Genomic DNA, 14,182 nt, shown 5'->3' on the forward strand with positions numbered 1-14,182 from the left:
GTTACAGGTCCAGGCAGGTAATGAAGCTGGTTAAGGCTGAATTCTGGCTGTACTAAAAAATTTTTATCAAGGAAATCATTATGAACCGCCTACTACAGTTATTCAAGTGAAAAAGGACAGTTTTACCTGCACAATTAAATCCCAGTCAGGTGAGCTTTTAGCAGTGGTGTAAATAACTAAGTACATTTACTCAATTACTGTACTCAATGATTTGAATTATATTCAACTCTTAAAAAAAAGGACTTTAGTTACACTTGAAGTAACATTCACAAGCTACCATGCAGTAAGGAAGCTATGCAACTTTACTAGCATCATAACCCTAACCCTAACACATTGATGCATCAACAATCATTATCAAAATATATAATAGGCTACATTATTCTGAAATGGCCAAATCTGCATAATTAGTGCTTTTGGTCCTTTAAGTATATTGTGATGCAAATACTTCTGTTCTTTAACGTGAGTAACATTTTGAATGCAGGACTTTAACTTATAACAGATCATTCCTACACTCTGGTACTTCTACTTTTACTCAAGTACAAGATGTTAGTACTTCTTCCACCTCTGGTTTTTACACCTGTTGAGTTTGGACGCAAGCCAGAAGAAGGATAACATGGGTTTAAAATGTGCATGGTAGGTAGCTGGTGTTTATCTTGTTCACATTTTAACCACACAACTAGTTAAACAACAAGTAAGATAAAAAAAAATAAAAAGGGAGCTGAGACTCGTCTGATACACAAGGAAGCAGAAAACTAGCAGTCGAGTTTTTTTTTTAGATAAACGTATTAGCTTTAAAAAGAAAGGGTGTTCTTGCTTGCTGCTCGGTGCACTTTAGGAAATAGAAACGTAAAACATCGCCTACCGTTCCGAGGTGACGTTCAAACGCGACGTATTTCCAACTTCATGACAAACTGGAGAATCTGACAGCCAGGTTTAAGCCAGCAATAAGAAGCAAGAAAAAAAGGAAAAGGAAATAAAAGCGTTGTCCCACTGACTGTCCTTGTTCTAGTGGAGCTTTTTGACTAAACTGCTCGTTTTAGTGTCAGTTTAGCTGCCCGGTGTTGAACAAAAAACGCTGCTTCTAGCCGTTAGCACGCGTCTCTGTCAAAGCTGCTACACAGAAACCTAAGCTAAAACTTCAGAAAAAGCTTCGGTATTTATGTAAGCTAAAGTCTGAGCACCGTCACCGAAAGCTGCTCCCCACTTGTCTGGCTCCTTCTCACTGAACGACGGAGGTGAAACTGTTGATAAACCAGCTGAGAGTCACTCTCATCCGCCTGTGTGCTGCTGTGTGAGGGCTCCATCTGCTGAACTCAGCTGGGTAAGAGGGATGCTGTGTGTGTGTGTGTGTGTGTGTGTGTGTGTGTGTGTGTGTGTGTGTGTGTGTGTGTGTGTGTGTGTGTGTGTGTGTGTGTGTGTGTGTACTAGGTTCATTTACTAAAGTCTCAAGTAGGCTACTGTTCTGAAGGCCTACACATTTTATCTTTATCTTCTATCTCCATTTTATGCCACTTTATAATTCTAGTTCATTGCTTTACAAAGGGAAACATTGCAGTTTTACTCCACTAAGCCTATATGATGCAATACGATGTTGTTATGGATATATTTAAGGCAGTAGACTTTTGATCCTGAATTCCCAAGTGACCTAGTGTATAAAGTAAAAGTTGCTTAGAACACGGATAAAAACACAAAGAGCTAAAGCACTAATCATAATGAGGAGCATACAAAAGGGCAGTGAGTACGAAAAAGGAGCAAGTAAATAGCACTTTCTGTATTATCCCTATCACTTCTGCCCTCTTGTTTATGGCAAATAACTTTCGGTGGAAACATTGAGTTTTACTTCGAATTGCTTTTGGCTGTGGGTTTTAAAAGCAGTATATGTTTGAGTAGTGTGTATATTTAGGACACTTTTATGGCATCAGACAGGATATTTTTAAGGGAAAAGGACCAGAAATATAAATTAATCCAAGAAACACAACATCTTTAAAAGACATATTTACAAAAAAAGTATACAGGAGGGTGCTGCAGAGCCCTTAAAGCCTAAGAGCATGTAAAAAGTAATTTGCCTTTTTTTCCCCAGTATCTTTATTTCTGGATCCAACACTTTGTAAAGCCAAAGGCAAGTTTTCACATCAGTGTCAACAAAAACGTTATATTCTATCTGGGATGTAGAAATGCCTGCAACAACTCTTAATTCAGACAGTGATGCCGATCCTCACATGTCCTCACACTGTTTCTCACAGTTTTTTCATCTTGTGGACAAACCCACTATCTACATCATTCAATCCATCAAGATAAAATCAACCAGTAAAGCTGAGCCAGTTTTTATTTCATGTGACCCAGGCATGTCCTGGTCAATGACTATATTGTTGTTTGGTTAAAATTGTGTAGCTAAGGGGAAAATTATGGCCTGAGTTAGAAAAAGGCTGTCAACATAATTGAGTTTAATTTCAACAACAGTATGTCTTTTCCCTTGTGCTCTTCTTGGCAGGACTTAAGAGTCCAACCCCTGTCACGCGGTTGACTGTGTCCTGCATCATTTGTGATACGTAAAAGCAAATTGAATTTCAGAGCAGATCATTTTCAACGGCACATGCTTGGACGGAGTTTCCTCTATTTGCAGATTTAGAGCGAGAGCTTGGTATCTGTTACTGCTTAAGTTACATTTCCATTTTAAACAGGTTCAATTTCAGAAATTGAAATACTCAAATATTCATTTCTCCCTTCTTTTGTTATGGCCTTTGCGAATAACTTCACCAGCGATAAACAACCATCAGTCGATCTTGTCAACAAGTAATGAAATAGATTTAAAGTGCCTGATATCTGAATATAAAATGCACCCCTGTTGACATTTTGATACAAAAATGGGAACGTATCACAATGAGTCGTTCAGAAATGTTTACAATGAAACTAAAAGCTGTCACAAAAAAAGTTATTTTGCACAAAATGTTAAACAACAGGACTTCTGAGCGGTCACTGTTTTTATTAACAATTCACTGATGAATTCCTCACCAATATTTGTGTTTATGGTAAGATATCATTTTCAGATGTCAATGGAGCTCTATTTCTTTTCTCTTTGCATTATACTATTTCTGCACAGTTTCTGCGTCCTTAGCGCAGTGTTACTGCCGGTCAGCTTGTTATCATTTGGATCTGTGTGACTGACTCAGACAGAGACCCCTCAGTGAAAGCAAGGAAGGTGTTGTGGTAAAGTCATCCTCCAGGCTGTATCACCAGACGCTTATAGAGATGCAATTTTGGGATTTTTAAAAATGGAAAGCCAGAAAAGTGAAGAATGGAACAGACACATATAGCATACATGGGTAGAACTCAAAGGTGGAGTTTTGTGGCCAGTACGACTCACTCCTCTTCCAGTCACAGGAAGCCAGTAGGAATGAGAGGAATGCAGTCAGGCAATACGGTGATGGAGGGAGCAGCAGTTGCAGGGCAAATTGCCAAAAAAAAGTGAAAGAAAAAGGAGGGAGTCAGGGAAAAGATAGTGAGAAAGTGATTAGGGAGTGAAACAAGGCTAGGGCACGAATAATTAAGATGCACATCAGGCGCGGCTCCAGAGCCGACACATGTAAGAGTAATTGTTTCGCTCTGATCTTTACACAGTTTAATGTGGCTAATGTGGGTGATATTGGAGCCAATGACGGAAGTGCCACGGTACATTATTGTGACCCCTGGAATGTGTAGAGTTATCAGTCAAACACATTTCCTGGTATCAGGTGGAGGCTTTGGGTTCACATACAAGAATGTGTTTTGTACTATGCATTATTTACATGCACACACACAGAAAGCAAATTCAGACATGCACATGGAACACATAACACAGCCACAATTCAATCTGTAGATCTCTTAAGCTTTTTGTTTAGCTTATTTGTTTTGGTTTTACGGCAACTTTCCTTTTATAATCAGTTTTGTTGCACTCCCCTGATGAGGCAGATCATAAACCTGATGACACAGATTTGTAGGCCTGCACCTAATGGTTGTTTTCATTATCAATTGATTTTCTAGAATGCAGAAAAGCAGGGAATCTGTTTCTAAAGATCAACTTTTTAATAATTAGACCCATCTTTGCTAATCAATTTTTTTTTATTTTTAGGACAACAGTGTAGTCAGCCTTCCCGCCACAAAGGAGACAAAAAACAGTTCATGCAGCTTTAAATCCCCAGTTGAAGGATTACAAGAGAAAAGACATTCAACCAAACTATGAATCTAGAGATCATTGCCTTGTTGTGTACATAAAAGAAAAAAGACTCCGTTACGCATGTAAAACAGTGGTTTTGAAGTTATTTAACTTTCATAAAAAAGACAATTTCACGTGAGCAGGTAGGCCACACGAAGCTCCTGCTGGCAGCTGTGAGGTGACTTTGAACCGAGAAGGCGCTGGAGGCCGCTCGCTGCGGTGCGAGGTCTCTAAAGCCTTTCCATTCCAAACAGCAAAGCAAAGTCAACCCGCAGAGGGGATACATAGCATTCAGCACTCGCTTAGTTTCTCTGGAAACTGACTGTGATGCTGGAAAGTGTTACTTTACGACGCCTTCACACTCCTGTGTGCACACGTGTGGAAAAAGGTCAAAACATAAGAGTTGAGAACAGTGTGTACCCCTTTGAAAAGGTTTGTGGCAAATTTCTAAATTACATGTCGAACTGAAAAACCTGAGGGGTGACGATTTCACTTAAACCGCTGTGAAGTCAATGCTCATTTTGAAATATCCTTACAATGTCTATTGTTTATTGGGCTCTAGATATTGAGAACTTTTATTTTCTCAAACATCCAAACATTTAATGAGAGAAACTATACATTTTCAACACGTAAAGTGTCATATATAATGCATGGGGTGATTATGTAAAGGAATGTAGTAAAAGGCACAACATATCATTAACATTAACTTTATACTTCCTGCTAGAAGAGGTTTCCATCGCTGTATAGTTGTTTTTGCTACTATAAATCTCTTCCTCCACGACAAAATAGCTTTGACAGCTTTTTCACAACTTCACAATGGCAAATTCTTGCACTTTTCCACAAGGGGGTGGTACACAAATAAATGACATGCATATTTAGTTTGTTATCTAAACACTAACAACTGCTTGTTCAGGTGTAAGACAAGGAAGTGAACTCACTGTCAACCACATATTTCGAGTTCCTTTTTTAATTCCTTTACAGCGCTCACCTGACTTCAGGTGGCAGCCATTGCTGTGATGAAGAACGGTCTTAAGAACAGAGAGGTGAACTTTTTTGGGTCGTCAAGATTTTACTATACACGCTGATTACTGTACTGGCCTAAGCAATTTGGAAAATGTGCTAGAACATTTGAGAGAAAGCTAAGATTTAAGTTTTGATTAAATGGATCTTTTTGGAAGTAGTTGTTGTTGATGTACGCTTCTAAGTTTTATCATTTAAATGTTTGAAAGAAAAAATTGTTGGAATAAGATATTTATTAAGACTTTTTGAAAGGCTTTAATACTGTATGCAACACTGATGTCACAGCATTGAAACACACAACATTGTTTCTAATCCGTCTGTGCCCTAAAGCGACACTCGCTTGATTTAGACACTGCGATGTGAGATGCAGTGTGATTCAGTGACCCTGACAGAGTGAGAGTTACGTCCCTGAGGGCCACTCCCAGTGCTCTGTGGCCTCTTAACCTGCTGCCCTTCGACCTTCACAAACCAAACAAACTCAGTCTGATCATTTATCACAATGACAGATATATAGACCGTAAAGTTCATCAACTGATTATTTACAGTTCTGCTGCTGAGACTGATTTTCCACGTTGGACGTTTCTTTTTTCTCCCTCGATCAAATTAAATACGCCTTCGGGTATCATATTGTGATTGGCAAATATGTTAAAATGATTAAGAGATAATCTGAGGTAAAGGCTGTTGATCATGATTGAAGGTTGATTTCCTCAAAAACACATAAACATTGTATGTCATTTTTGATGGGGAGGACTCCTTCCACTTTTATTCAGTTTAAAACTCTGAAACAGAAGTCTGAGTTCATCACCACAAGGCTAAATAAACCATGAATGTTATCATTATTCCCCTATTATTTTTCAGCGAGAACACAGACGAGTTACAGTCTAATTTGTAGCCCAACAAACCACGTACACAAGCCTCTAAAAATGGAGCAGCACCAAGAGTAAAAATAGAGCAAAAGTTTAGTGTTTTGGGCGAGAGAGGCTGGGGCCAGCATTTCATCCTATGCAGGAAGATTTATGTAGAGAGCACAAAAACAAGGAAGGTGGGGGGGGGAACTAAACCTGCTGTACAGAAGATTCTACTAACTTCTAAGTTACTTTATAATAAGTTTGACTAAGAATGTGTAAAGCATGTGGCAGGACTGATGATATGTATACGGCTTGTCCAGACTTCTATTGAAAATGTGTCCATGGGGAAAAATGTACGGATGCACAAGCAAGATTTAAAAACTCAGGCACATTTTTTCAAATTGTTGCTGTACTTGTTTTACAGTGCATAAGCATAGAATACAACCGCTGTTGTGACAGCAACTCTCACTGTCGTATCTTTAGAGCATTTTTCTGGGCAAATACTCTTTCTCATTTCCGTCTCTTTGATCTGTCTAACTTAGTATTACAGTGGGGGACTGTTGTTGTGTGTCTTCTTCATTCTTTGCACTTTAATACTTTTTCTGGACAGACTAGCTCTCCAGGGTGGTGGGTCTGTTTCCAATTTTCTCCCCTTCCCCGTCCTGAGAAACGACACTTCGCAAACCAAACAAATAAAAACCCCAAAAATGAGCTATAGCTATTTCCTTTTTCCCCGCTGTTGCTCACCACAATGCACATTTTATATGTCTACATGATTTGCAGTTTATATCAATATAAAGGATAGCAGCTTCACTTGAACAAGCCCAAACATCTCTTAGCCAAACAAAAACTGACCAACTGGTCGTAGTAACAGTGAGGTTGAACCAAAGCAACAAAAATATATACACAACTTCACAGCTATACTGCAAAAACAGCTAAAACCCTCTCTTTAAAATATAATACAGACAAGGTGCCAAACTTCCTATACAGTCCTTACAGCACACATCTTAACACTTTTTCACAGGTTGATATATTATGTGAAAATTTGCAACATTACCTACCGTTATGGGGTGCTGACATCCAAAGAGGGGTCCGTCAACAGTCTAGTCAGTCACAGAGGCAGCGGTCAGACAGGCTGCGGTGCTCGGGGGGAAGATAGATCCTGCTCTGACAGGGGAGTGGTGCTTCAGCCCGGCTGTGCACTGACAGTGAGAGTCACAGTCAACTGCTTGACTCAACCCTCTGACTTTTCTGTCTGGCACTTCCTCTCATGTGAGCCCTCACTCTCTTTCCTTCTCTCTCTCTCTCTCTCTCTCTGTCTGTCTCTCTCACTTAATCACTCCCCCTTATTCTCGCTCTCAGAAGAGACACAGTTGCTCTGCCCTATCAGCCCCATGTTACTTTTTGTCAGTGCTGCCCCTGCACCAGAAGCGCCGGGGATGGAGGGAGGGGGGATGTGTGTATCTTGTGTGTCGGACAGAAAGACAGATTGTGTAGTCGCTTGTGTCTAAAAGACAATTGCAGGAAGTGTTGCCTTAGGATGCTTTAAGTACATAGGACTGAAATAAAGAATGCTGCATCAAGCATTAGGAGTGTTAAAACACATATACAATGGTACACATACAGTATGGCTTTTCAAAATCACACCAATAACACTGCAAACACAGATCTACAAAGAAAGGTTTGTTATTGATGTTTCCCACTGTCTTCTTTGATTTGACACTACAGCAGTTGCACCAATTCACACAAGCTATGCAGCTAGAAACGTGTGTGTTATATTTTTGTGAGTTGAAATGAAGACAAACTAAAGTGTTATATCATGTGTTTGTTTTTTTTTCCTTCTTTAAGTAAGCAGGTGGGATTGCTCATTCTCATTTTTGAGCAGCTGGAACCAGTGAGGGATGGATGTTTTGGTTAAAAAACGTTTTGACTGAAACAATTATTTGATTATCTAAATAGTTGCTGATAAATCATTTTCAGATACACACTACATGTGATAGAAAAGTATTTTTGACCTTAGATTTTCAACTTCGTATCAGTCAGAAAACAAGTGATTTCAAACAAACACACTGAAAACCTAATCACTGTGTCGGAGTTAAAAACTTTAGTAAATGTGAGTTTTCAATCCAATCAGTCAAATTTTCAAATATCTATTTTGCAATAGTTTTAAATAGTTGTTCCCGTTTTTGGCAATGGTAATTCTTTGGAATACATTTCTGTCATTGAATGTCTTTTCTCTCCTCTTAATACCATCCACATGTTTTATTCTGCTCTTATCAAATCCATGTATCTTTCATCTGACCCACCGTAAACCTTTCAGCCGACATAACAATGCCACAGACAGACATAACAGGTCAGTAGCAGGCAGCAGACAGCAGCTAAGCCAACATACATTAGTCCTGTTTAGTTCAATTAACCGTGCACGTCCCTCCGTCTGTCCAAAAGAAATGTAGCTAAAGAGGTCGACAACCCTCCTGACCTCAACTGCTGTGTGGTCTGGCTGCCTCCGATACCGCGCTATGGATTAGTTTTCTGGTTCAAATGTAACTTCATCCTTTGGGAAAACATACTGACCAAAGGAAGCGCATGTTTAGGGGTTATGACCCTTTACCCTTGTGGCAAGTGAGAGGGATTCTGAGGTTGGCGTGCCTCGGTTTCAGTTTCTCCTCAAACAAACGTTATGGAGAGAGGAGGACTGTGATGTGCAGAAAAACTTAAAGGCAACAAATTAATGTTTGTTTTTATTACTTCAGTGGGAGCATGTTCTGCCTCTTCAAACAAGTATTTATTGAATGTAAAGAATAGCTTTCGTCACGTGTTTCAAAAACTTCCCAGAATTTCAACTTAGCCGTCATGAGAGCATGTGGGTTTTATTATGCATAAAAGAAACAATCTGCAGTAGATAAACCCATTTTAAAACCCCTGTGGACCAAAATTCTTTACAATCTGGTGTATTCAAAGGGAGTTTGGCACTCACAAGTCTGGGGTTGGGTTGATACAAATATGTAACCTGTTCCTTTTGGAGCACAGAAGAAAAAGGAGACAAAAAAGACGTCAAATCTGATATGAAGCAGGTTAGGAGTCCTCCAGGAATACAATGGGATCTGCATCATCTGGAAACGTGAGGTGCATGCACGCTGTTAGAACTCCCCGAAGATTAGCGTGAGGAGAAGCGGTATGAAAGGGGGAGTTTTTATCTTCCATGCAGTAGCGACAGATCACAAGCAAAATATGGAAAAAGTCTTACTGGTATATAATTGCCCATCATGAAATTTGCCAGAAAATGTTCAGCTTTGCGAACAGGGATTACTATATTATATGAAAATATAATATACTGTATTTACCTAACTTTCCCCATAAAATAGTGCATTACAGTGTGGACATGAGGTCTGGGGACCAAAACATTATTTGTTTTTAGAGAAATATAAACATACCTTTCTACACAATTTTTTTTTTTTTCAATTGCTGAAAGCTTTTAGATCTAGGCCTAAAAATAGACAAAAAAGGCACCAAACTGTAGAATACATGCGTCAAAAAAAAGAAAAGAAAACAGTATGGCTTCTGATATATATATATATATATATATATATATATATATATATATATTTTTTTTTATAGTTAATAAATCACATGAAAAGCCCAGAATCAACTATGCTATAGTTCTTCTCTCAATACCCTGTCTGTTGCTCGAGGTGTCGGGTCACAGATCAAATCCTTGAACATGTTGTAAAGTTTAGTTTTTTCTAAAATCCTTTTTAAACATGATTCATTATTGTGTTTAACAAGGACCCATTTCAGCTACGATTTACAAACGTTTGGTCTTCTTTGAGGGTGTATGTTGGATCTATTCAAAATAAACCAAATTCTCTATGTCATTTTTAATGTGGGAGCAGTCACCTAGTGTTATATGTCTTTATTTATTTATTATTATTTTTGGAAAAAATGTAGTTCTGGAGCTTAAAGGATGCTATATTATATATATTAAAATGTTGATTTATTTCATCTTTCATTGGATTTGTTTTTTTTTAAAACTGAAATACAGAATGCCACCGTTTTTTCCCTTCATGCAAACAATATTACAATTATAGTTGTTCTTTTTTTCCTGTCTCTTTATATTTAATTTAAAAGGATTCAATACCAAAACAACAAACAGCAACAGTTGCTGTCTAGACCACAAAAGGTCGACATCGATAAGTCGTGGTGACCTCCTGAAGAAAGCGCTCACACACTTCCAAGAATGCTGGCTGTTGTGCTGCAAGCCGGCCCGTCTCTCACAGGAAGGGGGAGTTTCCTGAAAGGTCACGGTTGTTCCAGCAGACCAAACACTGGCTAATTGCTTTGTTGTTTGTGGGCCTGGTGCCTGTTTTTGTGTTGCACTTTTCCTTTGTTTAGAATTCCCAAGTATATTACCTGAGCCTGTGGCCAAAAGATGTGGAGGACGCAGAGGGAAGTCTGAAGCGTGGGATTCAAAGGAGTGGGAGGTAGAGCGGTGAAAATATGAAGGCAGCGGTTGCACGGTGGATGCCGTGATTAGGCCGTGAAGGAGCCCCCCGTCTCTCAGGCTAAAAATAGCAGGAGTAGGAAGGTGCTTATGGGACCTGGGGGGACAGGACAAGCAGAGAACGCAGTAATTGGCAAGAGGCAAACAGCTGGGGGAGTGTGTGTGTGTGTGTGTGTGTGTGTGTGTGTGTGTGTGTGTGTGTGTGTGTGTGTGTGTGTGTGTGTGTGTGTGTGTGTGTGTGTGTGTCAGCTCTGTTCTATGCAGCTGTGCTCTGTCTTTCAGAGTATGGATCTGTCTGAAATTGTTACATTGCCTCTTTCTCTCTCTCTCACACACACACACACACACACACACACACACACACACACACACACACACACACACACACACACACACACACACACACACACACACACACACACATACACTGCAGGAAGGAGAGTAATGGGTCCCTGACAGCCAGAGCCCTAAAGAATGAAAGAATGTGCAACATGAGGCAAGGGAACAGCTGTATAGGGTGGGGGGTAGTTGATTCACAGGAGAGGGGCGAGGTACAGCCGCAGAAGAGATGATGAAAAAAAAGGGGGGGGGGGGGAAACATACTTGGGAGTTACAGTATGTAGAGAGGGTGGACGTTTCTGGAAGTGGAATCAACAAATTTATCGGTGTGTGTCAAACATTGGTCTAAATCAAACCCAAAGCGTCCTGGCAGGGACCGAGGACCCGGCAGATGTTTCGCTCAGCTGTTGCAGAAAACACTCCGCTGTTGGGTGGATGTGCCTCTGATTAAGTGGGCTCTCTGTAAAGAAACGGCCTTGGGAACTCGAGGCTGAATGAACAACACCAATGCAAGGACGACAAATTGCAGATCCCTTGTGTGTGTGTGTGTGTGTGTGTGTGTGTGTGTGTGTGTGTGTGTGTGTGTGTGTGTGTGTGTGTGTGTGTGTGTGTGTGTGTGTTCGAGAGGTACTGGAAATACCATGAAGTCACCCTGGCTAAGAGGGTACTGGGCACTTGGTTTTGGCTCCGCGCTACATCCTCTTATGTTAAAGCTGGATCATGGAAAAATGGATGATCATTTACTACATGCTTATCCACATGAATTTACACCTCAACACTTTTATGAGCTGCTTAACCACCTATTTGAGGGGAGACCCGGGCCAAAATATACATCTGTGAGTTATGTTTTTGTGCCGTGGACTTGCAGTCTGTATTTTAATGCCAGAAAGAATCTGCATTGCGCCGCTCCCATTTTTTGTGAAGACGAGCTACGATTTGGTTCCACGTTCACACAGCAAAGGGAGAGTCAAAAGTAAGAGGAAAAAAACAGCCCAGCAGAAACCACAGACAATCATGGGATACAGCCGCAGTGACACACATGTAAAGTACATAGGCTACATGCACAATCATGCATGCATGCAACACAGATATGCAGACGTTTTTGCTCAGATTTAGACATCATTCAACATGAATTTCACAAGACTTCGTTGATACATGGCATCAACATACCGCTAGATCTTTCTTACGCACTGATGAGAGCATTTTTTGTTCTTGGGAAATGCTCTCGCTGCCGTATCTTGAACATCCCACCGTCGCCGTGGTTGGAGACACTTATCGCAACATCTGAAGTGGGTTTTTTTTAATTTGGTGTGTCTGTGTATGAGACCGAGCTTGTGCAGGGTCTACATATCAAGCTGCACCTGTGTGCTGGCGGAAATGCAGCCCCCCCCCCCACCTTACTGACACCACAACACACGTGCACAAACTCACACAAATACACATTAGCTACCTGTACTGTGTCATGTCTCTCTTTTAACCATAATACTTGTTAAGTTGTTGAAGTGTGCAGCTTGATATGTCCCACTGCTACTTGGCTGCTTTGGTGTTGTTCTTTTTATGTACAGGTTAGTGGAATAAAACATTAGACAATTAAAATAAAAAATACTTTTATTTAATGTGCACTAGAAATGGTTGTACTTAAAATAAGGGATCAGAACAAATGTCTATCTAAAATACTTTTGTTGCCAGGACTATCAGATGTCTCCATTTTTCTCTAAACACAAATATAAATCTTCCCTGTTAACAGTGCATGATTAAATTATACTTTTGTAGCTTTTGGCCAAACATTATCTGCAAAGCACCAAACAGCAGATTAGCATAGTTAGCAACTAGCTGGTGGACATGGTTAAGCCAGATATTTCCCTCAGGAGTTAATAGAGACTAAAACGGAGCAGAAAGAAAAGTCAATATTGGACTTACATTTGTTGCTGCAAATAAATGCCCATGTTGCTCTGTATCTGTTGTAAATTGGTGGCTGCTTTATATACTTAGAACCTGTTTCCACTGCCCACAACTGGACAAAATAAATAAGTTATTACAAGTGCGTGGATTTTGGAAAGAAGTTTAATTTGCAGATAGAATCGGAAGAGACACACTAAAAGACAATAATAAACAAATGCACATTCACTCACAAACTCATTATGCTTGAAGTCAGTGCTTCAGCCTCACTTTAAATGGCACTCCATCAAACAGCGGAGCAGTGGACTGCTTCTATTCTTTTTTGACTCTAATTCTTTGACTAAAAAATAAATAGGATTGCAGTCAAAACTGAAATTATCCCTTCACCTTGCATGTGTGTGTGTTGGAAATTAAATAAACTGTAGAAGTTTTTGAGCAAGTGCAGCTTAGGTAAAGTCAAGTTTGAAGACATCATTTGTGTGTTCCCCAAATGGCCTTTTAAAAAGAGGAAAAAACGCCCTATCGTATTCTGTCTGTAATAATGACTTTTTGCAGCCAATATTTCCTCCCCCCTCTGTCGTCACCCCTCCTGACGCTGTTAGATGTGTTTACTGTCTATCTCGTTTGTATGTAGGCCAGGCTGACCACAGGGCTGCTGAGGAGGTCGCCAGGTGTCCCCCTGGCTCCAGCTGTGATCAGAAACTCTCTCTGTGGTTTTTACTCAGAAAATGCTTCGCGGCAGAGGTGTGAATACACAGCTTCAAGAGCTGCTGACTTTACACACACACATTCAAACTACATGTGACTGAGAGCATGGCCCATGTGACACATCATATGTTACATACACACAGTATACATACACTCATGTCCACCCCACATACGCATCAACATTACAACTTTTGAAATGACCTGCTTTCTACGGCCACGGTCACAATGCAGAAAACCCAAAAGCACAGACACACCTGCACACATAGCAGCACACTTTACTAAGAAACGCACATTTGGGTTTATCCACAAAGGGGTTCATTATGTGACATGTGGCTTATTTTACGGTAATATTTTCTGTAATTCACACGTGTCTGTGTAAAGCCTGCGATGTTAAATGTTCAGGAAACCACAGAGACACTCGGCTCCAGCCCCACACTATGACCTTTACGTTATTCTCTCCCTCTTACTCTCTCTTTTCTCACACACACACACACACACACACACACACACACACACACACACACACACACACACACACACACACACACACACACACACACACACACACACACACGCACACACGCACACACGCACACACACACACACACACACACCAGTTTAGTATGTTAGCATGCTATCCAGCTAATTAGCCAAGTTGTCACTGGTTTTGTAAGA

At 40.2% G+C, this 14,182-nt stretch overlaps 1 protein-coding gene across 2 annotated transcripts in view; it reads right to left on the reverse strand.

The window, feature by feature from the left end:
• The window catches only part of LOC134882789 (histone deacetylase 7-like), a 39,805-nt gene extending 32,490 nt beyond the window's left edge, over positions 1-7,315 (reverse strand). The window contains exon 1 of one of the 2 annotated variants that reach the window (XM_063910729.1): positions 7,122-7,315. In XM_063910729.1, the coding sequence (XP_063766799.1) occupies positions 7,122-7,140 (19 nt within the window). In that variant the 5' untranslated portion in view covers positions 7,141-7,315. Of the gene's footprint in view, positions 1-862; positions 1,232-7,121 lie in introns of those variants that run through there. The other variant, XM_063910730.1, reaches the window with a different exon arrangement.
• Between the last annotated feature and the right edge of the window lie 6,867 nt (positions 7,316-14,182).

This window comes from Eleginops maclovinus, chromosome 20, assembly GCF_036324505.1.
Source record: "Eleginops maclovinus isolate JMC-PN-2008 ecotype Puerto Natales chromosome 20, JC_Emac_rtc_rv5, whole genome shotgun sequence".
In the NCBI taxonomy this organism is placed as follows: domain Eukaryota; kingdom Metazoa; phylum Chordata; class Actinopteri; order Perciformes; family Eleginopidae; genus Eleginops; species Eleginops maclovinus.